The 27434-nt window shown below is 51.3% G+C and overlaps 1 protein-coding gene across 3 annotated transcripts; it reads right to left on the minus strand.

Moving 5' to 3' along the window:
• Positions 1-1285: 1285 nt before the first annotated feature.
• UBE2G2 (ubiquitin conjugating enzyme E2 G2) lies at positions 1286-27364 on the minus strand. Of its 3 annotated transcripts, none has more exons than XM_015092688.3 (6): positions 27256-27364; positions 18403-18438; positions 18263-18308; positions 8499-8617; positions 6193-6317; positions 1286-3028 (listed from the first exon to the last, which is right to left on the minus strand). In XM_015092688.3, the coding sequence occupies exons 1-6, from the start codon at positions 27296-27298 to the stop codon at positions 2999-3001; spliced, it is 399 nt and encodes a 132-aa protein (XP_014948174.1). In that variant the 5' UTR covers positions 27299-27364; the 3' UTR covers positions 1286-2998. The 3 variants fall into 3 exon arrangements, with proteins under 3 accessions (XP_014948174.1, XP_014948173.1, XP_060262219.1); XM_015092687.3 differs by having other exon boundaries at positions 6177-6317; XM_060406236.1 differs by having other exon boundaries at positions 1286-6317.
• Positions 27365-27434: the final 70 nt, after the last annotated feature.

Below are 27434 nucleotides of genomic sequence, written 5' to 3' on the forward strand. Positions count from 1 at the left end.
GGCCCCTGACTGACACACACACGAGGGGTGCAGACACCAGCACGACCTCAGAGCAACCTGACTCTATAAAACCAGACAGGAAGCAGCCATGGCCACACATGGGAGGGAGTGGGGAACGGACCCTGTGAGCTCTTTTCTTCCAGTCACCCGGGCCAGAGCCCACAGAGACGCCCTTCCCAGGACACACCCAGGACAAGGCAGCGAGTAGGCTTCCACGCCCACAGCTCTGCTCACCATCCCTGGAACCAGGCAAATAGGAGAACGAGGGTGGGCACTCACCCCAAACATCCTAACACCTGCGGAAGCCCAGCGCCACGGGAGAGGGGCACTGAACCAACAGAATCGTTCACAGAGCAACCAAACATCCTGAAACAACCTAACTAAAAGCCCCACCAGGAAAAGCTCAGGATATGTGCACAGGAGGCCCGGGATGCCATCCTCAGGCAGGAGGGAAAGTGTGGTGAGGCGTCTCACGTGGGGGCCTCAACCGTCTGCACAACCGTGAGGTGTGCGCTGCACACCTGCTCTTGCTCGGCAACTGGGGCCTTGGTGCCAGGCAGAGGGTGCCCACGTGAGCATCCCGATAAACTCCCTCAGCGCTTGTCTCCCAGGAAGCCTGTGTCTGGTACCCCCTTGACTTCTCCCCAGGCCATGTTTCTGGAGGTGCTGGAGCCCCTGGGACTTTCGCTCTAAGAGCTGGCAGCTGTGAGGCCTCCTGAGCACCCCCTGAACCCAGGGTGGCATTAGGGACCCACCTCACTATCCTGCCAGAGATCAAAATAGTACAAAGTGGGACGGAAGCCCCTCAGCAAAGGGCAGAATGAGTGCTGCTGGGAGAGGGGCCGAGCCCCAACCGTACACACGTGGAGCCGGGGAGGAGGGGGCAGAAGGATATCACGGGGCCACACAGGAATAGTATGGCAGGTCAGCAGCTGGCCTCTGCACCAACACAGCCCGAGACCAGACTCGTGTCAGCAGCCGTGCCGAGACCCGCAGCTGTGACGGGTGTGAGATTTGAGGGCAGAACAGTAGCACCGTCTCAGCGCCTGCTGGTCTCCCCTTGCCCAATGAGGTTGGTGAAAACATCCACAGACCCTGACGCGGACACCGGGAATCAGGGGAGACCAGAGGGCGGGAGGAACAGGAAGCCAGTGGAACTCGCCGAAGCTCAGGCGTCTTGGGGAGATGGGGCAGTGGGGGTCCCAGTGCCCGTGCTCCCCAGGGGTCTGCTCCGCTATTCCCATACAATTACATTACACCACGACAAAGGAAAACACTGTCAGAATAGGGGGAAAATAGAACTTTATTTTCACCGTAGGAACTAGACTCTGTCACAGAATAAGGACACTACGGGACTCTCTTGCCTCATTTAATACAAATGAATAAAGACATTCTGCAGAGGGACCGCCTCTACGCTGTCTCTGGGCTCGCTGCCCTGTGGCCAGCGTGCCCCGCAGTGCCCGCCCCTCACACCCAGCCCACGGCCACTTTCTCCTCTCCATGAAGGCGCTGCAGCCCCACGCAGGCCTGTGAGCACCACCAGGTGCGACACCTCCATTCCCACCCCTTTCCCAGGACCAGTCCTCAGACTGAACTTCAACCTATAAATGACCCCTTTCTGAGGAGGAGGACTCGGGTTCCCACAGAAGCCTCTTAGGCAGAACTACTGAACATCAAGCATCAGTGAGCTCGCAGGAAGCAGAGCCCTGCCCACAGCACGTCGAGCAGTGCAAAGGACAGCACGATGTCGAGCGTCCTGTGCGTCTTGTAGATTGTCCCTTATTTCAAAAATAAAACTCCTATTTAAATTGAACCTGTTTGCAACAGGCCAGATGTGTGATTTTGCACGCAATAGATCTGTTATTGCTTGAAACGTAACCCCAGGGCTGAGCTGCCCATGCCGGGGCACGCAGACCATCTCGAAATCACGAACCACAGCTGAGCGCCCGCCCACAACAGGGATCCGGGACCCGCACCATGCTTCTCGAAGGCGCTGATCAGGTCCAGGTAAGGCACGCTCTGTGCTCTGCGCTGAGTGGAGCCCTCCCCTTCCTTCCCCTCCCAAGCTGCAAAGAATGGTTTTGTCCCAACAGTCATAGTTGTTGCCACAGCCACTGTGTACACACGCTCAGAACCTCCTGGCCTTCAGACTGGAAAAGAAAACCTCCTGCACACCCAAAAGGTGCCTAGACTACAGCCTTGGCTTCACATGCTCGCACTCCACGTACTAGTACCCGAGACTCAAGGGTGAGCTGCAGTGAACACCAGCAGGGAAGATGCTGGGCCTTACAGCCAGCACGGGACTTTTCCATGCACTCCCTTTCCATTAATCCACATTTTAAAAAAGTATTTCTTTCCTGACAGTATTTCTAAATGTGACTATGTGTAACATACAACAAATGAAAAATATGACTAGACTGCAAGAAAAATAACCTGCTTGCGAAACAAGGTACTGAAACAAAGTCGTGTGCTCCTTGCTGGGGACAAGGGGACCAAGAGGGACCCCGGAGACATCCGGCTGTAGCCCTCCGCCTAGGCAAAAAGGCCCCAGATCCTCAGGGGGAGAGTCAGCGGCTCTAGTCACGGGGCTGGCATGCCCCCTCAGCGCTCCCACTCCAGGCAGTGCGGGGTGCACAGGTGTGCCAGCGGGAGAGGCAGTGGTGACAGCGCACCTGGCCCCCGAGTCCCTCGTAGGGAGCCCCAGCTGAGCCTGACTGCCATCCTACGGAAGCCCGCATTTCAGAGAGAAGCCTGCCTGGGGTGTAGAAGGTACAAAAAACACAGATGCTGTGGTTCTGCAAGCTCGCCTTTTTTGGTACCAGCACAGAGTGTCCCTGTCACTGAGTGTCCCAGAGGAAACCCCGCGAACCGCCTAGCAGTGCGTCTGCACGCGGCTGTGCACGGGCACGGGAGGCTCAGAGCCCCAGCGACTTCTGCACAATCTGCTTGGCGACCTTGTAGAACTGCTCCCGGTCGTCCCGCCACATCTTGGAGGCATCTACGTTGGCACCGCTCTCATCGTTGGGCTCTGAAAGAGGGAGAATCTCCAGGTGAAAGGGGCTTGGCCAGGAAGGGCCTGGCACGACCCCCACGTCCCGTAAGGGCATTGGGCATCTCCCCATGGAGGGAACCAGAAACTGTGGGAGGCTGTCAGTTCTCTGGGGGGAAGAGCCCCTCCTGAGGGGCCAGGAAGAAGAGTGGTGCAAGCCACCCCCGGGCTTCTCCACCCAGAGCGACAGCTTCACTTTAACACCAGCTGGCAGGCCGAGCAGCCGAAGGGCCCAGCCTCTCCATTCCGTGGAGGCACTGCCCCCACGACCAGGGTTGCAGGCCACTCCTCCCTTGGTTCCTCTGAGCCCCCTGTGTCCCGCCTACGGAAGTCCCTCCAAGCTGCGTCCCCTCCTGCCTCCTCCAGAGACAGCCCCGCACCTCACCTCCATGGCCAGGCCTTGGAGAGCCCCCGTCAAGGGTGGACACCCAAACTCTGCTCTTCCCCAAATCCTGCTCCCTCTCGACTCCCATCCCAAAGACAACGCCCCTCCACCCGCTGTCAGGGCAGGAGTAGGAGCCCCCTCACACCAGGCACTGAGCCTCCAGGGTCTTCCCAGCCTTGCCCTCCTCTCGGCTGGGACCTTCCCCACTTGCTTCAAGCACTTGGACTGCAAGGACGATTCTTCTTCGGCACTGCCGTATGGTCTAACAGCCCCACGAGTGTCAGGCTCTGGGAGAGCACTTGTCCACAGGGCAACTCCCCAAGCTGGGCTCCAGCCACACCCAGTCCTGGCAGGGCCACCATGAGGCTCAGCGCTCACCGCAAATGCCCCACCCCCCTCACCTTGTAACTCCTCTGTGTTCTAAGCTGACCTCAGGGAGTGGCCCAAGCGCCCCATGTCCTCACCTCAGATCGACCACTGTGCTGCACCACTGGTGGGTGTCAAAGTGCCCTAGATTGTGGGGCCTCAGGCCTGGGGTCAGCGTCGCCTGAGCTTTACACCCAGGACACGGTGTCTGTAATACAGCAGGACTCCCAGGTCAGGGCACAGCTAACCACGGCCAGTGGCATGGCAGACACACACAAGACCATCTCCACATCCCCAGTTATGAAAAGTGAGCTTACGCTTGGAGAAGAGCATGCGACTAACGCTAAATAAAAAAGCAGAGAAGAATATACATCAACTACTCAGGGAGGAGGTTCATGACACTGTACAGGAAGCAGTGATCAAACCCACCCCCCAGAAGAAGAAAGGCAAAAAGGAGGCCTTACAAATAGCTGAGAAAAGAAGAGAAGTGAAAGGCAAAGGAGAAAAGGAAAGATACACCCATCTGAATGCAGAGTTCCAAAGAGTAACAAGGAGAGATAAGAAAGCCTTTCTAAGTGAATAATGCAGAAAAGTAGAGGGAAACAACAGAATGGGAAAGACTACAGATCTCTTCAAGAAAGTCAGATACCAAGGGAACATTTCATGCAAAGATGAGCTCGATAAAGGACAGAATGGTAGGGAAGCAGAAGATATTCAGAAGAGGTGGCAAGAACACACAAAAGAACTATACAAAAAATATCTTCATGACCCAGTTATCCACGATGGTGTGATCACTCACCTAGAGCCAGACATCTCGGCGTGCAAAGTCAAGTGGACCTTAGGATCACTATGAACAAAGCTAGTGGAGGTATTGAATGTTGCCCTCAATATGCCTACAAATATGGAAAACTCAGCAGTAGCCACGGGCTTGGAAAAGATCAATTTTCATTCCAATCCCAAAGAAGGGCAAAGCCAAAGAATGTTCAAACTACTGCACAACTGCACTCATTTCACACGCTAACAAAGTAATGCTCAAAATTCTCTAAGCCAGGCTTCAACAGTACATGAACCAAGAACTTCCAGATGTTCAAGCTGGATTTAGAAAGAGCAGAGGAATTGGAGATCAAATTGCCAATATCCACTGGATCATAGAAAAAGCAAGAGAATTCTAGAAAAACTTCACTGACTATGCTAAAGCCTTTGATTATATGGATCGCAACAAAGTGGAAAATTCTGAAAGAGATGGGAATACCAAACCACCTTACTTGCCTCCTAAGAAACGTGTATGCAGATCAAGAAGCAACAGTTAGGACCGGACATGAAACAACGGACTGGTTCCAAATTGGGAAAGGAGTAAGTCAAGGCTATATATTGTCACCCTGCTTATTTAACTTACATGCAGAGCACATCATGCAAAATGCCAGGCTTGATGAAGCACAAGCTGGAATCAAGACTGCCAGGAGAAATATCAACAACCTCAGCTATGCAGATGACACCACCCTTATGGCAGAAAGTGAAGAAGAACTAAAGAGCCTCTTGATGAAAGTGTAAGAGAATGAAAAAGCTGGCTTAAAACTCAACATTCAAAAAACTAAGATCATGGCATATAGTCCCATCACTTCATGGCAAATAGATGGGGAAAAATTGGAAACAGTGACAGACTTTATTTTCTTGGGCTCCAAAATCACTGCAGATGGTGATTGCATCCACGAAATTAAAAGACACTTGCTCCTTGGATGAAAAGCTATGACAAACCTAGTCAGTGTATTAAAAAGTAGAGACATTACATTGCCAACAAAGGTCTGTATAGTCAAAGCTATGGTTTTTCCAGTACTCATGAATGGATATGAGAGTTGGACCATAAAGAAGGCTGAATGCCGAAGAATTGATGCTTTTGAGCTGTGGTGTTGGAGAAGACTCTTGAGAGTCCCCTAGACCGCAAGGAGATGAAACCAGTCAATCCTAAAGGAAATCAATCCTGAATATTCATTAGAAGGATTAATGCTGAAGCTGAAGCCCTAATACTTTGGCTACCTGATGCGAAGAGTTGACACATCAGAAAAGACCCTGATGCTGGGAAAGTTTGAGGGCAGGAGAAGGGGACGACAGGGATGAGATGGTGGGATGGCATCATAGACTCAATGGACATGAGTTTGAGCAAGCTCCGGGACCTGGTGATGGACAAGACAGCCTGGCGTGCTGCAGTCCATGGGGTCAGAAAGAGTTGGACACGACTGAGTGACTGAACACCACCACTCAGGAAGGACCAGCGAGCTGCAAGACAAGGGTTAGTGAAGAAAGAGAAGCAGGCCCCAGTGTCAAGTCTCTTCTCTGGACAGGAACTGCTACCGTCTTGGGGCGGCGGGGCGGCGTTACCTGCCAGCATGCTCACCACCGACAGGAGGATCTTCTCCACGCTCTGCACAGGGCTCCAGCGCTCGGCGCTGCTCTCGTAGCCCATGGGGTCGTCGCCAGGAGCGTGCAGGATGGAGATGCAGACTCTGCCATCTGGGTAGACTGCAGGGCAGGACACACACGGTTAGCCGAGGGAACGCTGGTGACAGGTCCGACAGGGACCGGTCGGACCATGGAGAAGAGGCATGAGCAGTGGCTACTGAAGGGAGCTGTCTGCACCACGACACAACCGTGGCCTGGGCGCCACACTAACATCCACACCCCGCCCACAGGCCCAGCGGGCTCCCAGGGCACTGCTCGATCACGAACACGGTGCTGGGCCGGCCTGCACAGCCCTAGTCCCCGTGGGGTGGCTCCATTTTCATATGGATTTTACAGGTATTACATCCAAGGGGATAAATGAAAGGCCATCTGGTCATCAGATATTCTACCCATGTGTCTCACGTAGTTAGGATCTTCACAACACTCTCATTACGAGCTTCTCAGATACTCCTCATTCTGCCATTAAACCTCTGAACTGGACTGTGTAAAACACAAGTCCCCGTGACTAGGAAAAAGGCTACAGGAATTACTTAACTGTCCAGAAAAACACAGGTACTGAGATTTCTCCTGGTAACTTATTCTAACAGAAAATGACCACCTGAATTCTCTGGAAATCAGCTGTGCTTGAATTGAAATCCATCTTTCCATCAACAGCACCACCAACTAGACCCTCGAGATGCACCTGCCATTTTCCTTTCACAGCTCTCAGATGAATCGGTACATGCTCAGATACCCAGGGATCAACTCGTCAACCTGTAAGGCTATTCAGTGGTACCAGTAACAGGCAGTTTTAAATAAACTGGCTGACTTCACCTCCACCATCTTGTGACCCTCTAGCAGAGGGAGCAGCTCTAAACAGCCTTTCCTCCACACCTCGCCCCTGGACCCCAACATCCAGCTCCAGCAGCTGCTGCGCACTCACTGAAGGGTTAGAAGACCAAGTGCCATCTGTCCTAGACACTGGGATGTCCGTCCGAGGTCCACACGCATGGGACCCAGGCACCCAGGACACTCTGAACAGCTCTCTCTGCCACGGACAGAGAGGACACATCCAGTTTTCAACTCCAGTGTCACTTTCTCAGAGTGCGAGGCCCATGCGATGGCACTGCTGCCCCAGAAACATCGGTAAGTAGCTGTGCCCCTGCCCCACCCCCCTGCAGCCATTAGTGTGACCTCCTAAAGCCCACCCCCACCCCACCCCGGGCCCACCCCCACCCCCACCCCCACCCCCAGGGCTTCGTCCCCAGCACCCACCCCTGGTGCCAGGCTGGCAGTCTCTCTCCTCCAGCCACAGCAGAGCCCCAGCCTGTGCACTCACTCTGCCCTCTGCACTGCACACCATGGCCCTTCTGAGACCACACTGGTCATGCCGGCCTCTCCACCCCCTCACACCCTCCCCCAGCCCCCCAGTGGACCTCCATTGCTCCTCAGACAAACATCAGAATCCTTAATGTTGACTAAGAGGCCCACCGCCTCTTAGTTGGAGGTTTGCCCCCACACCCCCAACACGGGGCCTCTGCACAGACCAGATTCCCTCTCTGCCCCACACAGACCCTGGCCACCCCTGCTGCTCCTCCCACGGGAGGGGGGCTCCACACCCACCTCGCAGGTGCCCTCCTGGCCCCCATGGGGCTTCTCATCTGTACAACCCCGTGATCAGCACCCATCGCTGCCCTCAGATGGGAGCTCCTGCCCATCACGCCCCCACCTCTGACTATCTGCTCACTGCGGCACCCCAGCAACCCACGGTGAATCTGCTGGGTTGCCCTCCGTGTTTACGGACTGACCAACCTTCATGATATTGTCACACAGTTCTCTCAAAAACAACTAACAAAATAAAAGTGGCACGCATACTCACTCACTGTAAGGCTAAATTTTAAAACTGTACTGATTATCTGAACATCAAATATGTTATCAGACTATTAGCACCCCCATAACTCAGCAACTTATTGGCCACATCTGTCTTTAAACTACATCACAGGTGTCATTTTAAAGACTGTATTTATCTTCAATGTAATCTTATTTTTAATTACGCACAATCGTCTTCATAGTTGCATTTTACTGTTAATCACCTTGAACTTGCTGACTTCTTCAGTTGCCTCTACCAACCACAGTGAATGTTTAAACGGTGTATTATGGGAAATTCCAAACACACAGCAGAACCACACCACGCGACACATACCCGCCTGCACGCACCTCCAGGCGTCCCTGGAGCCAGCACGCTACTTCAGAAGCACTTACTGTTGGGGTGAAACATCTCGCAGGTAAATCTCATCTTTGGGGGACTTAATGGGTAATCAAGCGGGAAACTCAGGATGGCAGGAAACACCCCAAACTCAAAACAGGTGTCTTCTGGGCCCCTGGAAGATACAGAAAGAGCAACAGAAACAGGTAGATTTTCTTCAAAGTCTATCACATTTTAGACATAAGTACAGGATACTTCTACTGCTTTACAAATGAATGTAGGTGAAAAGATGGTCTAAATAACACGATGAACTGGCTCTGGATGGGAAGCACTGTGTTGCTGTCCCCTTCCAATCTGGCTTAAACCATGAAGGGTGGGCCAGGCAGAGTCTCACATTAGCAAGGGTGAGAGGGAGGCCGCAGCACCTGCCAGAGGAGCGGGTCAGAGGAGCGAGCCAGAGCCGGCATGCGGGCGCGCAGGGTCCTGTCTGCCTGCGCAGTACAACTACACGCTATGATAAAGACACACACCAAGGCACGTGTTAGAGCAGGCTCCACTGTGCTGAACGAAAAAGGAGCCGCCAGCTATTATCTCGAAGGCTAGCTGTAGCTTTTGAAAGTGCCTGAGAAGTGACTCTGTAACCTCCAAGGGGCAGACCCAGAGCACACAGGGACGGCTGGCTGATGAGGCTCGAGCGCACGTGTGTGAGCCGCAAGCCCTGACCTGCAGGCCTGGGCTCGCACATCCTGGGCCGACAGTCACCTGGGTCCTCGCTGTCACCAGGCACGTGCCTGCCTGCCTGGGTTCACATCCTCCTCGTGTGGAAAATGGCAGAAACGGGCCAAACCACTTTCAAAATCCTGTCAAATTTTAAAAATGCTATTCTGAACAACAGACAAGATGGAAGGCCAGCAGAGAGAGCGGCGAGCCACCCCACTCACAGTGTGTCAGGGAGAAACCTTCTCCCCTCACAGATACAAACGTCTCATAAAACAGGCCCGACACCTGGACCAGCTTTCCTAAGCAAACGTTTGTAAGGAGGCAGCACTGACGAATAACAGCTACACACAGTGACACAGGGCAACACTGTGGGAAGAGCAGTCAGTCCAACAACGAGGAGGGATCCTGTTCTCTTCACAGGAGTGGAGAGGGCCTGAGGCCAAGGGAACACGCGGGCCCCGGAGACGGCAGGGGACAGAGAGCCTGCGCTACAGCAGAGGCTCCCTGTGCAGAGACACTTGACTTCTCCTGGTGGAGGCGCCCAGCACACAGAGCTGGGACCGCGCCACTGCTGGGGGTGCAGGTGGAAATGGTCAAAAACGAGATCAAGGCGACAAGGTTTGGTGGAGCCGTGTTTTCTTAACGGAAGACACACACGTGGATTCTGAAAGCTGTGTCCCTGCTACTCTGGGGGAGACCAGAGGGAAAAGCTGGTCAGTGTGGTGCCTGAGTGTCCAAGACAGCAGTACCAGAGTCTGGGACAGGACAGCCACACAGGGGGCGAGGGTGAGGGGCTCCCCGACAGCTGTCCCAAGCCTTCCCCTCTGAACGGGTCTGCACCCCGCCCCCTTCTCCAGTTGAGAGCTCACAGCAGAGGATGAACACCACTGCGGGGCTCCCCACGCATCCTCCCAGGGGAGGTGCCAAGAAGGAGGGCTGTGGCCTCGGCTAGGGTCCCCCCACCTCGGGCCGGGTCCCAGATTGGGTGGCTGAGGGGGCGCAGTGCAGGGCACAGCCCAGGCTGCTGACCCAGGAGCCGGCAGAGCAGGCCACGGGCATGCCAGGAAGGCTCGCAGCGCCTCACTGTCCCTGGCAGCTCCGAGCCAGAACAGAAAAGAACGTCTAGGTAGGTCGTGTTTTTGGACTGAGCCAACTAGTATTTGCTCAAGACTTTGATAACAGGTCTTTGTTTCTCATAACAGGGCTTTCTTTAAAATAAAACAAAACCCACTGTGTCGTCCACAGCTTCAGAAGCAAGATCAAACATTTCCTAAAGTGCTCCCACATCTGAAATATCAAAGCTACTTTCAAATGCTCTGGTTCGCTACTGGTTGAAATGGGGGCTTCCTCTCTTCCAGGACACCCGGCGCCTTGGCCCAGCACGCGGGTGTGCCCACATGCACGGAGGCACGCTGGCTGACTTCACGGAAAATGCTATCGAGTAAATTCCTGAGCTAAGATGGGAGACATAATTAGTGTTGTTTTTGGACAGCTTTCTTGCCACACTTTAGGACAGCTTCGCTCCTCCTCCACTAAAGAGGGCCTCACCTCTAAACCATATTTATCTGAGGCAAACACAAATTCTTCAAAGCCTACGAGTTGTTTTCTACTGTAATCGATTAAAATGATGGCCTCAATTACTGCAGAGCTGAGAGATGTATTTCATTTCCTTTCTGAGACCAGCATTCAGAGCAGAGCAGAGCAGAACAGCCTTGGTCTCCTCTGTAAAAGCAGCAGTCCACTCTGCTCTCTCGGCTACCGGGGAGCGAGAGGCTGGGGCCAGCACCGTGAGCGCAGCACCTACGTCCCCACCCGACCAGGCCCAGCAAGGCTTGGTCCTCTTGTAGGACGGTGGTTGCGGTCACTTGTAGAGCCAGTAAACACTGGAGACACGCGGGGTTAATCTTCCAACATCACCCTCAAGGGAAGAACTGTGCTTTGCTTCTCATCTCTAAAACTGTAACATGAGATAACACAAGAAGCCCACGGCTGCATTCCGAAGGCGATGGGGAGGCCAGGGCACTCCACTGTGGAACCTGGGTGTGTCTGGGCTCGGTGAGCCATCTGCCCGCCAGGCATGTTCCAGGACCGCAGCCTGCCCGTCACTCCAGCTGCAACAGGTGTGGAAGAAGCTGTTTTTATGCTGTTCTCTTTTTCAAGTTTGTCACAGCACACAGACAAGATGTCTCAAATGTACATACAAGGCTTGAAGTAATGGAGAGACTGTAAACCCGTTCACTAGCACGCCCTTGAACTGGATCACCTAGGGACAATTACTCTCCAAAGTCAGGACCATAAAAAGCATATCAAAGCATAAAAAAGAAGGGTACACGGCTTCACTGACACTCTCAGTCAGGGGAGCACACCGCCCCTGCCCACACAAGAACCTCAGGGAGTACCCAGCTGGCGGGCGGGCGGGCAGCTCCAAGGGGTGCCAGAGCAGGGGCACCACCTCCTTCCAGTACCCCTGGCTCTGCTCTCAGTCAAAGCTTCAAGCCAAAGCCCCTGCCTCCCCTGCCCACATGGGCTGCATACACAGCCCCCAGGAGCCAGGACTCCAGCTCTGGGGTGCCCTGCTGTGCTTCAAGGGCCCCAAGTCACTGAAGGCATGCTTGCTGCATGAGGGCCACCTGGCCAGCAACGGGGCTGCAGAAGCTGCCAGGAGGGTCCTGCTGACAGGACTTACATCTGTGGGACAGACAGGACAGGCCACAGGGAGCTGTCATCCCGGGGGCCAGTGGGAGCCTGGTGGTCTTAGCTGGACTGAGTGTCTACAACCCCCTGGGACCAGCCCTCCTCAGCACTGTCTCTGGGATGGGCCCAGACAGCTGTGTGCCTCTGTTGTGTTCTCAGCACCCCAGGTCCTGACATAGAGAACCAGTGCTGGTCACTCTGAGGAAGAAAGGCACCAGGCTTCCATTTCAGGAGAGCACGGCAGTAGCACATACAGCTCCCTTTCATATAATTATTTTCATGATTAAATCTCTCTAAAGGTAAGCATACACTTATCCCCTAACTTTTCCTGTAACAGAAATTTCTGAAAACTTTACATCAAATATATTTGAACTATAGTTAAAGCTCATAAAATAAGTCCATCAGTTACAAGAACATCATAGCGAATGCTGACACGGACAATAGCATCGACAACATAAACTCTGACTCTAGAGAAAACAGGCCTGTTAGAAAACAAGCCAACACAGCAGCACATCGAATAAATGCAGGTGCTCCGTGTCCTGGCCCAGCTCTGAGGCAGCCACTGCGGAGTCCTTACCCTCCAGGATTCTCTCCACACGCGTCCACTCACACCTTCACCCACAAAGCAGGGTCACTTTTCGTTAACAAGTACCATGGCACCACCGAGAGGAGTTTTTTAAGACCTGAATAAGTGGAGAGACACTCCACGTGCATAGACTGGAGCACTCAAGATGGTTAAACAGTCAATATGCCTTCAACGGATCTAAAGACTGAGCACAATCCTGATCAAATCCCAATGACTTCTTCACAGAAGCTGAAAAGCTGATCCCCAGATTCCAGTGGAAACACAAGAGGCCCAGAACAGGTAAAACATCTTGAAAAAGGAGAACAGAACACTCCCCAAAGTTCCAAACATACTATCAAACTGCAGTGACGGAGAACGTGTGGTGCTCACGGGGGGGTTAGACACAGGTCAGGGGACAGAATTCAGAACCTTCGCACCAAGGATCAACTCATTCTGACAAAGGTCCAAAGTGATTCAATACAGGAAAGATTTTCTTTTCAACAAATGGTGCAAGACAAAGCGACAGCCACATGCAAAAGAATGAAGGTGCCCCTACCCAATGCTATACCGCCAAATTATCCAAAACAGGCCCCAAATCTAAATTTAATAACTTTAAATATAAAACTTCTAAAGGAAAACATAAGAGAAAATCTTTGTTACCTTGGATACATGACACTAAAAGCATAACCTATACACGGAAAAACTGCTAAACTGCACTTTCGGTTCAGTTCAGTCGCTCAGTCAGGTGCGACCCCATGAAACTGCACTTTATCAGCAGTAAAAACCTTTGCGTTTCAAAACTCTCTTAAGAAATTGAAAAGAAGGGACTTCCCTGGTGGTCCAGTGGTTAAGACTCCCAATACAGGCGGCACAGGTTTGACCCCTGGTTGGGGAACTAAGATCCCAAATCCCATATGCCACACAGCATGGCCTAAAAAATTAAAAAATGAAAAGAAAATATGCAGACTGGGAAAAAATACCTGAAAATTATACATCTGATAAAGGACTTGCATCCAATATATATAAAGAACTCTTAGGACTAAATGAAAGATAACCCAATTAAAACTGGGCAAAAGTTTCTAAGTTCACCAAGAAAGACATCTGAATGGCTCTTCAGTCCATGTAAAGATGCTCAACAGCCTCGGTCACCAGGGCAATGCAGACCAAACCCACACTGAGACCCACATCACACCCACCAGGACAGCTGGGATCAGACGACACGGAGAGGGTGAGGAAGTGAAGAAGTGCACACTCACCGCTCAGGTGGGAACGTGAAACGTTCAGCCCAGGAGACGGGACACCTGTCTGCACACTCAGACCCAAAGTTCACAGCTGCACCGTCACAAGAGCCCAAGAGGGGAGCAGCCAGACAGCTGCCAGCGCGTGAGCAGATCCCTGCACAGTGGGTAAAGCTCACAGGCCGGAGCCGCTGCCCCAGGCTGCACGGAGGAACCTCGAAGGCACCACGCCCAGAGAAAGAGCCAGAGGCCCTATCCTGTGACTCCACTTGTGGAAAAGTCCAGAAAAGGCCAGTCAACTATCAGAGAGCAGATCGATGGTGCCGGCGGCTGAGGGCAGGAATGGGGACTGTGTGCACATGGGCATGAGCACTTTTCTGGAAATGCTCTAAAAATGACTGCAAAACTCTCCTTATTTAATGTACTAAAAAATCACTGAGTTGGCACACTCAATCCAGGTAAAACTCTGCGTGTAGATCCTTTCTCAATAAAGCTGCTCAATGTACTTGGCCACACCAGGGTCTCTCAACCTCAACACCACTGCCACCTCAAGCATCCAGGGCACTGTGGGGCACTCAGCACTCTCCCACCCAGGACAGGGCAAGAGCTTCCCCTGCCACCCGGGGGTGTCAGCCATGGTGTCTCCAGACATGGCCCAACATCCCACAGGAGAGGCCCTACTCAGGGACAACACTGGTCTAGACCTGCCTTCCAACATCTGCCCGATCCGGGGCCGTGCCGTCGGCATCCTGCTGACTGGACGTCCGTAACTTGGGCTGGACAATGACATTTCCACTTTTTTTTATGACTGCAGTGAATGCTGCAATGAACGTCCTCACACACAGGTCTTCATAACACCTTTTTTTTTCAGGTTTTGTTTTCGGCTACGCTGGGTCTTCGACACTGTGTGGGCTTTCTCTAGCTGCAGAGAGGGGGGCTCCTCTCTCGATGCAGTGCACAAGCTTCTCATCGTGTTGGCTTCTCTTGTTGAGGAGCGTGGGTGCTAGGCCCGTGGGCTTCAGTAGTTGTGGCTTGAGGGCCCTACAGCACGCGGGCTCCGATGGGTGTGGTGCAAGGGCTTAGCTGTCCTGCAGCCTATGGGATCCTTCTGGATCAGGGATGGAACCCATGCCCCCTGCACTGGCAGGCAGGTTCTCACCCACTGGACCACCAGTAAGTCCTTTCTGACGCTTCTGATGAAGGACCCCAGGCGGCGAACTGCTGGGCCCGAGGACATGCAGTACAAGTCACTCCATGTGCTGTAGCAGCTCAGGGCCGTCTCAGCAGCCACAGCACTAACGGGAGCCAGCTTCCGGACTCGTCATGAAAGCCTGGTATAGAGGGCGGCACCATGCCAGTGGCCTTGGCACTCAGCATGGGCCAAGCACAGCCTAGGAAGGGCCTAGGAGGGGCCTCGATCGGGGAAGCCCAGCCACAGCGGGTGTGAACCAGCTGGGACCCGAGTGTGCCGGCAGACACAGGGATGAGTCAGACAAGGGCCCAGCTATTCAGGAAGGGAGGTGGGCCTGCTTGTTTCACCACAGCCTCAGGGCCCTGACCTGGAGATGGGACAGCAGCTCGATCGCGGCAGCTGCTTTTAAAAGCCTGAGATAGGACAGAAATCAGGCAGCGAGACACCAAGGACTCCATGTCTTGTCCTGATACGGAAGATAAACTACCACTCTGCATGGCAGGGCTCCTCCTGTCCTGCAAAAGCACGTGTCCACTCCCCAACCACAGACACAGGGTGGCCAAGGGCCACTGAGGTTGCACAGGCCAGAGACCCTGGAGCTGGACAAGGTGGACGTGAAGCCATTTGTCAACAAAGGTTTTGATCCAGAGAGGCGCAGAGCGACTGTCCAAGACCATGAAGCCACTCAGACACACACAGCCCAGGGACCCACAGGCCTCAGCAAGACTGACCAGAAGCCCCAGTCCTTTCCCCCTGGGCCACAGGCTCAAATTCTACCTTAAGCTGAGCCGAGAGTCACTGGAGTTCCTGTCTCCAGGCTGTGGCAACTTTATTACTGTTTCTTAATTTGCTGGGTTTCCCATCCTAGGCCCTTAACCTTGTTTTTTCAGGGCAGAGCTGTGGGGTTACCCGGGACACGTCTGTATCCTCAGACGAGGCCCCCGTATGACTGGCTCCCGGTATTTGCTGCTGGGACATCTGAACAGACGTTTTCCTTGCCGTACTGCTGAGGCCTTGTAGGTAAGCACTACAGCAAAGCCCAGCAGTACCGGGCTCCCAGAAACAGGCACGGCGCTTTTTAGAAGCACAAGGGGATGAAGGGAACTCTGGAAACAATCAAAGAATAAAAAGAGGAAAGAGAAAACCTATCACACCAAGGAGCAAACTCAGCCGTCTGCCAGAACAGCGGAGTGAGACAAATCAATGGCAGGACAGTTAATTCCTTAATAGATGTTTTCAGCACATTTGTAAACGGCCTCTTGTTTGTGGAAGGATCTGGAACGGGACCAAAACCCACAATCTCAGCAGATCCCGGGGCCGGGGAATTCCACACTAACGCAAAAGCCTATTCAAACACAAAAGTGCTCTACCTAAAAGTAGTTCTAATCACTTTTTAAGATAAGTTTTCAAAATATTGGTTTAATTTTACACTATTTACCTATAATTAGTAATATTTACTCTAACAGATTCATAACAGTAAATCCTTTAAAAAAACACACACACTGGAAGGCTCGAGTGTCCCAGAAGGGCTTCTATGTCCTGTTAAGTGCGCCTCAGCCACAGCTTGGGAAGGCTGAAGGGCCATCAGGGGCTCGCTGACCCCTGTGCACCCACAGACGGGCTGCCCTGGGTGGGACAGAAAGAACGCGGGATTACAGACCAAGTTTGTGGGATTCAATCTCCTGTTTCCCCAAAGATAAAAAGCTACCACTGACCCGAGGGCCTCAAACGCAGACATGCTGACCAGGAGACGCACCCTCCAGTTTGGACCTGCCTTAGGGGGTGAAAGACAGTACCTGTTAGATACAAACAGACGGTGAGGTTATCCTCCTGCCAAAAGCACTTCCCCACAGGAAAGAAATGGGCATCACAGGCCCAAGCCACTGGCTGTAACAAATGATGAGGCAATGCTAGCTGTGACTTATTTTCTTTGGATAGTGTTTATTGATGATTTTTAAAACAATTTGCTCATCAACAAACCTCACTTTCACACCAATTTTCATGTATTAATCTAAGCTCTACAGACAACACTCAGCAGCAGTTGGTCTCTCAGACTAAACCTGATATGAGCACTGAGCAAACGCAGAGCGTCTCCTGACCCTAAGTACACTGCAGACCCAGGCGCACACCTGCCCGGGCAAACCTAACACACCTCCCAGGCTGGCCCTGCCAGAGCGCGCCTCGACCCAGCAAACTCACCTGAAGAAGACCTGCTGGCTAACTGAAAGGTCTCATTGCACTAACAAGAACACCAAAACAGATTTTAATTTCAACTTCCTAAATTCTACCTACCCACATTTTGTTTAAAATACCACCTAAGAATGGTCAAGAACCACACACCTAAGGTCGATAGAAAACAAGGGCCTGGGTCACAGGCCAAAGAACACTCTGGAGTCAGAAGACCACTGCCCTTTCCAAGAAGCAACACTTAACAGTGACATATGACATCCAGGCAGGACCTTTCTAGAATGAAGTCAGGAACCACACTGCTCACCTTAGAACTAAGCCATGTCTCTAAGTCAAGAACAAGGGAAGGCCAGACAAGGTACACAGCAAAGGAGCAGCAGCAGGGGACCGGAAGGACTGGGAAGGCGGGGAGAAGGGGACCAGGAGAAGGGGAGGGGGAGAAGGGGCCCCGGAGAAGGGGACCGGGAGAAGGGGAGGGGGAGGTGAATCCAGGCTGCACCCACAGACCTGGGGCCGTGCCCGCACCCTGGGGAGCCTTCCCCACCGCCAGGGCCCCAGGCTCACAGGGACTCCTCAAAGCCTGAGCCCATTCTGTTTGAGGCTAACCCAGAGTCCAAACTTCATTATTCTGAAACTCTACAAATACAAATATTTAACTAAGCCTTTCACTGGCTTTAAGAAAACACTCATTCCCTTTGGATGAATGTTCCTGCTGTTTGTGTTTTTCCTTTTCAAACTTTTTATTTTATATTTGGGTATAACTGATTAACAATATGACAGTTTCAAGTGGACAACAAGGGGACTCAGTCATACATATACATGCATCCTTGTCTCCCAAACTCCCGTCCCGTCCAGGCTGCCACACATCATTGAGCAGAGTTCCAGTGCTACAGAGCAGATCCCTGTTGGTTATCCATTTTAAATATAGCACTGTGTACACATCCATCCCAAACTCTCTAACTATCCCTTCCCCTATCCATCCCCCCAGGCAATCATAAATTTATTCTCTGAGTCTGTGCAACAGTTTCTGTTCTGTAAATTAGTTCAAATGTTCATGCCATTTTCTGCTTTCAGATCAGCAGACAGAGAAAAACTCAACAAAAGCGGTGCACTTGGCCTTTCTCTCTCCATTGACACCTCCGAGCAGTCACACTGCTGAACGTGATGCACAGTTCTAATTTCCAGTAAAGGCTTAAAACCAAACAACACATACGATGAACTCACATGATCAATGCCTCCCATTCAAAAAAATTCTCTTCATTCATGGGGCCTGCAGGGAAAGAAGAAATTCCAGAACTTTAATTTTGTAGGAAACTTTGGCAGTTAGGAGTAAATGATAAAGACTGAACTTCACAGAACCTTACCTGCCACAATTCCTTCTGGAGGATTCAGCGTTAATTCTGTAAGATAAAAGGTAAGGCCATTATGAAAAAGAATGCATATTACCTTGCATTTTAACAAAAAACTGTAAAACATATATAAAGCTATTCATACATGACATAGCATACATAGTAGTGAATGGAAATTTTGCTTGTCCCAAGTGAATGCCAGCTGCACTGACACTTCAGATCAAGACTGAGTAGTTCTTTCTGCCAGCAAAAAGGAAACTTTCAGAACCGCCAACACTTTCACTTTACAATGAAGAAACAAACAAACAAACAAACTGGCTTAACTTTCCAAAATACTCCTGCTGGTTATTCTGACTTAAGCTCACAAATCAAACATGATATATTATATCCCAACTGAATGGGAATTCCTGTCATGTTAACAGTGGTCGTCAAAATGATAATGCTGCACTACGGACCTGCAGTCTCCTGAGTCCTCTCTGGGAGAGGACCCCACAGGGCCCCACCACGTCCAGCACCTGCCGGTGTGGTGACCCAACCACTCTGCTCCTACAGAGGAGCCAGTGACCATGAAGCCCCAAGAAACCCTGGCACCTTGCTGAACTCTGTGGGCCACTGAAGCCGGGCAGAGTCAGGGGTGCAACTGCACAGCAGACTTGAACCACAGGGAGGAAGCGTGCTGCTGAGCTGGAAAATCCCGCCAGAGAAACAGGTTTCAGAAGGATGAAAATAGTCTAGTTCTGAAACATCAAGTTAAAGAGGCTTGCAAGTCATCCAAGTACAGACTGTCAAGGGGGAAACTGGGCCTGTGACTAGAGCCCTGAAGAGTAGTCCAGGCTGGACACATAAATCGGGGGTCCTGAACACAGGATGGCGCCTAAAAACAGGAATGGAGTAAAATTAAATAAAATGTAAAACATATGTGCCCACAGACTTGTACGGAAATGTTCCTGGCATAGGAACATCATAACAGCCTCACGTAGGAAACAACCCAAATGTCTATCTATGGTAAATGAACAAGGTACGATCCATCTACACCAGGGGCACTGCTCAGCCACAGACATGTACTCTTGCCTGGGAAATCCCATGGACAGAGGAGCCTGGTGGGCTACAGTCCATGGGGTTGCAAAAGAAGTTAGACACGACTTAGCAACTGAACAACAATAAACATGACCCAGAAAGTCATCTCCAGAGTGTAAATTCAGGTATGTGTGCACACGGGCACCAAGAGACACGCTGAAGAATTTTTTTTTTTTAACTGTTGATGTCATGACTTCGAAGACTAGCATCAGAATCTAGGTAGCAACAAAGATGCTTCTGTGCAGAGCAACTTGTAACAAATTATAACAACCACCACTATGAATCCACTTCTAGAAAAATATGAGGAAGTAGCAGGTGAGAAGTCACTGGATGTGACTAAGCAGTTTTAGACATGCTCCCAAAAGGGACAGAGAATGGACCCTGATCAAGCACAGTAACTAGGAGTAAGAAGACTCTCCAGAATCACTCCTTCCAATGAATATCCAGGGTTGATTTCCTTTAGGATTGACTGGTTTGATCTCTGTGCTATCCAAGGGACTCTCAAGAGTCTTCTCTAGCATGACAATTTGAAAGCATCAATTCTTGGGTGCTCAGCCTTCTTTATGGTCCAACTCTCACATTCGTATGTGACTACTGGGAAAACCATAGCTTTGACTAGATGGACCTTTGCCAGCAGAGTGATGTCTCTGCTTTTTAATATGCTAAGTTTCTCAAAGCTTTCCTTCCAAGGAGCAAGTGTCTTTGACTTTCATGGCTGCAGTCACTGTCCACAGTGATTTTGGAGCTCAAGAAAATAAAATCTGTCACTGCTTCAACTGATTAGGGTAGATGAACTACAAAGAGCTAAAGAGGGGTGGGGGATATACTGTCGGTAGGAAAGGGAGTGAGGGAGGTGCCTGGGCCTGGGGAGGAACTTGCACCCAAAAGAGCTGGCCTTTTTCCTCCTGCATGGAGTTCCCCTGGGAACTACCCCCCCCAACCCCCTCAATGACACCCTCCCTTCAGGGAGGGGCAAGGTCTAAACTCTGCAGCTGGAGAACTGCTACCTCCAGCAGCCTGCCCACCCTCATCCTTGGTCAACAGCGGCATCTACTGGTCAGCAAAGAATTACAGCAACCCTAAGAACCCACCTGCCGATGCAGGAGATGCAGGTTCAATCCCTGGGTTGGGAAGATCCCCTGAGGAGGAAATGGCTACCCACTCCAGTATTCTCTTGCCTGGGAAATCCCATGGACAGAGGAGCCCGGCAGGCTACAGGCCGTGGGACTGCAAAGAGTTGGACACGACTGGGCGACTAAACAACAAACAACGCTCTGTTTACTTGTTCTGTTGTTTTGTTTTTAAAACACACACACACAACCATATTGTTTCATGTTTAATGATAAAAACAACTTCAAAAAGAGAAACAAAATCAGAGAAATTTACAATGCCCATTCTTTGCCACTGATTCCTTGAGAATGATAACTGGTTAATAAAATCATTTTAAGTAGTGACTTAAGAAATAGATACCGCACAAAATAAAATATAAACTTTGACCAGCAGTTCTACTTCTTGGAATTTATCCCCTGGACACAAGGGTAAAAATAAGAAAAGACATGTGGGTAAAGTTAGTTATTTCAAGGCTTTTTGTAATAGCAAACAAACAAACAAGTTGGCAACAACCCAAATGTCTATCAACAGGGGACCAGTCATATTATGACACCCCTACTGATGGGACACCTCTGTGTCCTCATACAGGATAAACTCCAGGATGCAGTAAGTGGCACAAAATGGAGAAAAGTGCATAACTGGGATCTTTAAAAAAGAATTAAAATTAAATGAGGTCATTGGGTTGGGCCCTAATCCAATCTAACAGGTGTCCTTTTAAGGAGATTAGGGCACAGGCATGCAGAGGGATGGACACGTGAGGACAAGGGAGGAGATGGCTGTTTCCATGCCCAGGAGACAGGCTTCAGGGACCAGGGCTGCCGCAACTGGATGTCTGATGTAAGGAAGCGGTTTCCGTGTCTTAAGCACCTCATCCTGCGGCACTTTGTTACAAAGGCCCAGGCAAACTAATGCAGCACTCAAAAGCTCAGAGAGCCATTCGGAAATCATCTGCAAATAAACCTTGATCTTTATCCCGTACCACACACAAACCCTTGACATGAATCACAGATTGAAATGTAAGAGGTAACAGTATAAAGAAATCACAGGAGAAACCCTTAGTGAGCTTATGCTAGGCAATGATTTTTTAAACATAACACAGGAAGCAAAAAATGTTTTAAAAGTCAATTAACTGGATGTCACTGAAAATTTTAAAACCTTTGCTCTTTTAAAGGCACTGTTATGAAAATTACAAGGCAAGCCGCAGGCGCCGTCATTCAAGGGACAGAGGGAAGCCAAGGGAAGGAGCTAGAGTCCTGCCAAACAGGCAGTGCGCACAGCTCACACCGCACGGTGCGCTCCAGATGCCAGCCGGGCAGCAGCACCCGCTTCACCGCAGGCTTAAAGAGGCAAGCCAGTCCAAGCGAAAACACTTTCAAAATGTCCAACAAAAGACCTGCACCAGCATCATACAAAGAACTTTTAGGGTGTAATAAGGAAACAATAAACTCAATTAAAACCTGAGCAAAAGACTCAGGACATATTATCAATAAAGATACAGGGATGGTGTATAAAAACAGGAACTAAAACCAGAATGAGACACCACTACACGCCCAGCAGAATGACTAAAGCTTAAACCTCATCCCACCAAGGGTCAGCACGACGGCGGGCCTCCCGACACCCTGCTGGTGGGGAGGCAAACAGTACAACTGCTTGGGAAAACAGTTTGGCTGTTTCTTTAAAAATCAAACACACATCTCACATGTGACCCAGGAATTTACTCAAAAGAAACGAAAGCATATGTCCACAGAAAGACAGGGAGCCAAATATTCACAGCAGGTTTACCTGTAACAGCCAAGAAAACTAGAAACAACCCAAAGGTCCGCTGACAGGTGAATGCAGTGACAAGCCATGGCGGGTCTGCCCACACAGAGGAACGTCCCTCTGCAAGGACAGGGAGCGACAACTGGCCAAAGCAGCAACCTTGAGGAAGTGCAACATGACTGCACAGTGAAAGACCTCTGACAAAGAAAGTCCAAACAACTAGAAGAGTGATCAACGTGGACCAAAGGTGGATTAGTCATTACCTGGGTGCTGGAGGTGCAGGAAAGATAGGGCCCAGAGGATTACAAAGAGGCAGCAGGAGGCTGGGGAGGTGGGATGGCTGCACATACACCAAAGTCATCAATGAACCCTTTATACAGCAACTTACTGCAGGTCAATTATACCTCAATAAAACTTTACAAAAGGGTGGCTAGGAAAATGGACACCACAAAGGTTGAAAGACAAAGCACAAACAGGGATAAAACTCTTGTAACACATAACCACTACTCAGCAGTGAAAATGGACACAGCTCTAATAAATGAATCTCAGAAACAGTGCTGAGCAAAAACTCAATTTGCAGAATACATACTGTGCAATCCCATCTCCACTAAGTATAAAACCAGGCAAAAGTCAGTAAAACGTGTAGGAGGATATCACAGGCTTCCCGGGTAGCACTAGTGTAAAGAGCCCGCCTGCCAAAGCAGAAGACAGAAGAGGCGCGGGTTCAGTCCCTGGGAGGGGAAGAGCCCCTGGAGGAGGAAATGGCAGCCCACTCCAGTACTCTTGCCTGGAGAATCCCACGGACAGAGAAGCCTGGTGGGCTACTCTCCACTGGGTCATGAAGAGTCAGACACGCCTGAAGCAACTTGGCATGCGTGCACACAGGAGGATATTAAGTGCCAGAACTACAAAGAAAAGAACAAGTCACACAGAATTCGGTGGTCGTCACTCCTAGTGGGGGTGGGAAGGAACACACACCAGACTGCTCAGTTCCTGCTAACGTTCTCCTCCTTAAGCTGGTGTCATTTTACCATATTATCTGAATGTACACCTCCTATATTGTTTAAAATATACACCTTTCACAATAAAAGCTTTAAAAAGCTAAAAAGAGTTAAAGACAGGAAAGGACGACAGTAACGGGAAGGCCAGGTGTCTGCTGTGTTCAGAGACGGCATTTCCAGGGAAGCGGGGCAGGGAAGGGCTGCCCACGGGGCTGAAGAGTCATACTGGGCAGACGGGTTGATGAGATCAGAGGCGGAAGAGCTAGGGCATGCAGAGGCTAAGAGGTCAGAGGCTAAGAGGGCTTCTGGGCAGAGTGACCCGATCTGACTTTCTCCTGTGCTGGGAACAGAGCCTGGGCCAGCGTGGAACCCCAGATGGAGGAGAAAGTCTGAAAGTGGGTCAACAGACTATACGTGGATACAGAATAACGAATCAGCAAAGACAATCGAAGGCTTGCAGCCCAAACAACTGGAAGAACAAGGCCGAAGGGTATCATAGATGGACTTAGGGCTCTCGTAGCAAGGCATCACAGTCGAGTGGGCTTAACACAAAAGAAATTTATTACGTCACAGTCTGAAGGCTAGAAATCCCAGCAAAGTGTAGGTGGGCCTCATTCCTCTGAAGGCTCTAGGAAGGATCCTTCCTTGCCTCTCCCAGCTTCTACGGATTGCTTCCAGCTGAGGCAGGGAAGGCTGTGGGGCAACAGATGCAGGAGCACAGGGGCTCGGCTCTACACACCTAAGTTTGGGGTTCCTACTATACCTAACTGGCTTTAACAGTGCCCCCGAGAGTCTGAATGTAACCTTATTTGGAAACGGGAGCTGTGCAGATGTAATCGAGTTAAAACAAGGATACGCTGGATTAGGATGGGTCCTAACCAATGACTGGCATCTTTATTAGAGGGAAGCCAGCCATGGGAAGCAATCCGTAGAAGCTGGGAGAGGCAAGGAAGGATCCTTCCTAGAGCCTTCAGAGGAACGAGGCCCGCCAACACTTTGCTGGGATTTCTAGCATCCAGACTGAGACATAATAAATTTCTTTTGTGTTAAGCCCACTCGATTATGAAGAGTTGCTACGGGAGCTCTAAGTCCATCTATGATACCCCCAGAAAATCCCAAATGCATAAAGATAAAACATCAAGAAAAGAGGTCAGTTTAAGACACTTTGGTTCTTTCCCTGCCTCTCCTTTTTTCTGGCTGTAAGAACCTGGACAAATCATTTTGTCTGTTACTCAATTCCCTACAAAATCTGTAAAATCAGGAGCCTGAACAGACTCACACCCAAGATCCTACCACCTCAGAGTTTCTGCAGTTCTATGACTATTCAAGTACGAGACAGTGGGCCTACTGCTGCTGCTAAGTCGCTTCAGTCGTGTCCGACTCTGTGCGACCCCATAGACAGCAGCCCATCAGGCTCCCCCATCCCAGGGATTCTCCAGGCAAGAATACTGGAGTGGGTTGCCATTTTCTTCTCCAATGCATGAAAGTGAAAAGTGCCGGGAGCCAGCACAAGGAAAGGGGTCCGACAGAAAAGTAAAAGTGAAGTCACTCAGTCGAGTCCAACTCTTTGCGACCCCATGGACTGCAGCCTACCGGACTCCTCCATCCATGGGATTTTCCAAGCAAGAGTACTGGAGTGGGTTGCCACTGCCTTCTCCGAGTGGGCCTAAACCCCATCCAAATCTGTCTAATCCCTCACGCACAGAAGCTGCTTCTGGGGGGATATCTTCCCAAAGAATGCACCACCCTAAAATGCGGGAGGACAGTAAGCCGGGATGCTAAAGCACAAAAGACAAGAATCACTAAGTGGAATTTTGTCATGTTCCTGAGATACAGCATCAACAAGTAAGTAAGTGAAGCCGCTCAGTCGTGTCCAACTCTTTGCAACCCCGTGGACTGTAGCCTACCAGGCTTCTCCATCCATGGGATTCTCCAGGCAAGAATACTAGAGCGGGTTACCATTTCCTTCTCCAGGGGATCTTCCCAACCCAGGGATCAAACCCCGGTCTCCCACATTGGAGGCAGACACTTTAACCTCTGAGCCACCAGGATCAACAACACCCCCCCGCCCCATAATACACTGTAGTCACTTTTTACAGTTGATGTGACAATGACCACAAACTCAGTGTCTGAAAACAACACCCACCGATGACCTCACAATTTTTGTGTTAGAGGCTGGGCACGCACAGGCCAGTTGGTTCTCTGATATTCTCACAAGGCTGTCACCCAAGTTCACTAAGGGGCCTGGCAGGATCCCACTCCCGGCGGCTGCAGGACCGAAGCTCCAGGTCCTCACCGCTGCCAGCCAGGGATCGTCCTCAGGTTCCAGAGACCACCGTGTTCCTCTGGTCCTGGCCCAGCCCTGTCAGGGGGGTCCTTTTCCTGGGTCCCCGACCTCCCCTCCTGCTTCATCTGTTTGGGGGCCTCGTGTGACAACTGGGTTCCACCCTAATAGCCCAGGACACACTCCCCACCTGAACGTCAGCTCCTTAGTTACCAACATCTCCAAAGTCCCTCACAGCGGTGCCCAGGTCAGTGTCTGATGGGTAACCAGGGACTGGAGTCTTTGGGAGACACCTGTAGAGCTCTGTGCTACACACACTCCAAAATGTTGTGCATTTACACATTAAAACACACAAGATACATTTCTGTGATACAGCTTTGAAAATCAACTGCTATTTACATTTTATTACTACAAACTGACAATACAGTTGAAACAGTTAATGAGACTTTTGTAAGTATGGTAAAGGGACAACATGAGAAAATACAAGCTCAATGATGCAAAGACTAGACTGAAGCAGCCACCCAAATTCCCTGTGCAGGGGTTTTATAGTGTCTTCTACAAAAATAACACCTGCTGGCAGTCTACAAACAGGGTCAAACACACAGACACAGCAACACACACTAGGATGGCAGGAGACGGCATGTGTCCCCAGACACCTGACTCCAGCCAGGTGTCCCATGAGGAGACAGAGGCAATGGCCCCCCACCCCAATCTGTTCAGGGGGAACCGTATCTCCCCACTCTGTCCCCAAAAGTCTTTCCTAAATATATATTCTTACCTTAGAGAACACTGGATGGTGCACTGTTTAAACATTTAATAAGCCTCCACTTGCAACACTGGTTCCCTCCAGGCAAACACCAATACTCTCTGTGCAGGGCCACCAAGACGGTTTAGGGCGTGCGCAGGTTTATCAGTTCGCTTTATGACATTCATTACTATAGTTTATCTTTCAAGTTTCTTCTGAAAGTGTCCCCAGTATAACGACAACTGTCACAGCGCACGCTCTAGACAGCCAGCTGTCAGGCACCTGCCTAGGCCCCATCCTCACAGATGGGGATGGGGGAAGGTGCAGGGCGAGGGCCAGGCCAAGGTCGGACTGCTGACCGGCAGGTCTGAACCGCAACGCAGGCTGCCACTGTGTCCCAGCAAACACAAGAGCATTCGTCCCCCACTTATCACCGAGACTCCAAGGGCGCCTCCGCGGTAGAAGGCAGAAGACGGTTCTCGTTTTCCCCTTTGCCTTCAGCAAACATCAGAAAATCCTGTGGGCACTAAGCTCTAAGGACGCTGTGTCAACACCACCCAGAAGAAAGGTAGGTGGCACCGCTCAAAATCCCTTCGTTAAAGCGGAGCCCCGGGTCTGACCTTTCACCTCCAGCCCATCACAATGCGCTCCCCACTACCCCCAGGACGCTTCCTGGACTTCCCAGGAGGCCGGCGAGGCGCCCCTCCCAGACCCGCGGGCGTCCGCGAGGCTGGGGCAGCGGGCCCTCCGTTACCGCAGGGCCGGCGCCGGCCTCTCCCAGCCGGACGTCGCGGGCGGCCCCGGGCGGTCGCACGAACCCGTCCCGACGGCGCACCGAGGGAGTCCACGCCCCGCACCGGACGGCAGGCAAGGTGCAGTCTCGAACTCACGTTTGTACTCGGCCATCAGCCTCTTGAGCGCCGTCCCCGCCATCGTCCAGGCAACAGCTGCGCCGTCAGTCTCGCCTCAGCTCCCTACCCTCCCGCCCGAGGCCGGGGCGACTTCCGGGTCGCCGTGAGGGCACAGGAGCGCTTCCGGGGCGCGGGGCGCATGCGCGGTGTCCGGGCCC

This window comes from Ovis aries, chromosome 1, assembly GCF_016772045.2.
Source record: "Ovis aries strain OAR_USU_Benz2616 breed Rambouillet chromosome 1, ARS-UI_Ramb_v3.0, whole genome shotgun sequence".
Taxonomy (NCBI): domain Eukaryota; kingdom Metazoa; phylum Chordata; class Mammalia; order Artiodactyla; family Bovidae; genus Ovis; species Ovis aries.

Excerpts from the sequence above, each read along its gene's own strand:
- UBE2G2 (XM_060406236.1), bottom strand. The coding sequence starts at position 27,298 with ATGGCGGGGACGGCGCTCAAGAGGCTGATGGCCGAGTACAAAC. Across the intron at positions 18,309-18,402 it reads TCCAGAAGGAATTGTGGCAG|GCCCCATGAATGAAGAGAAT; the intron begins GTAAGGTTCTGT and ends CTTTCCCTGCAG. Across the intron at positions 8,618-18,262 it reads GAATGGGAGGCATTGATCAT|GGGCCCAGAAGACACCTGTT; the intron begins GTGAGTTCATCG and ends TGTATCTTCCAG.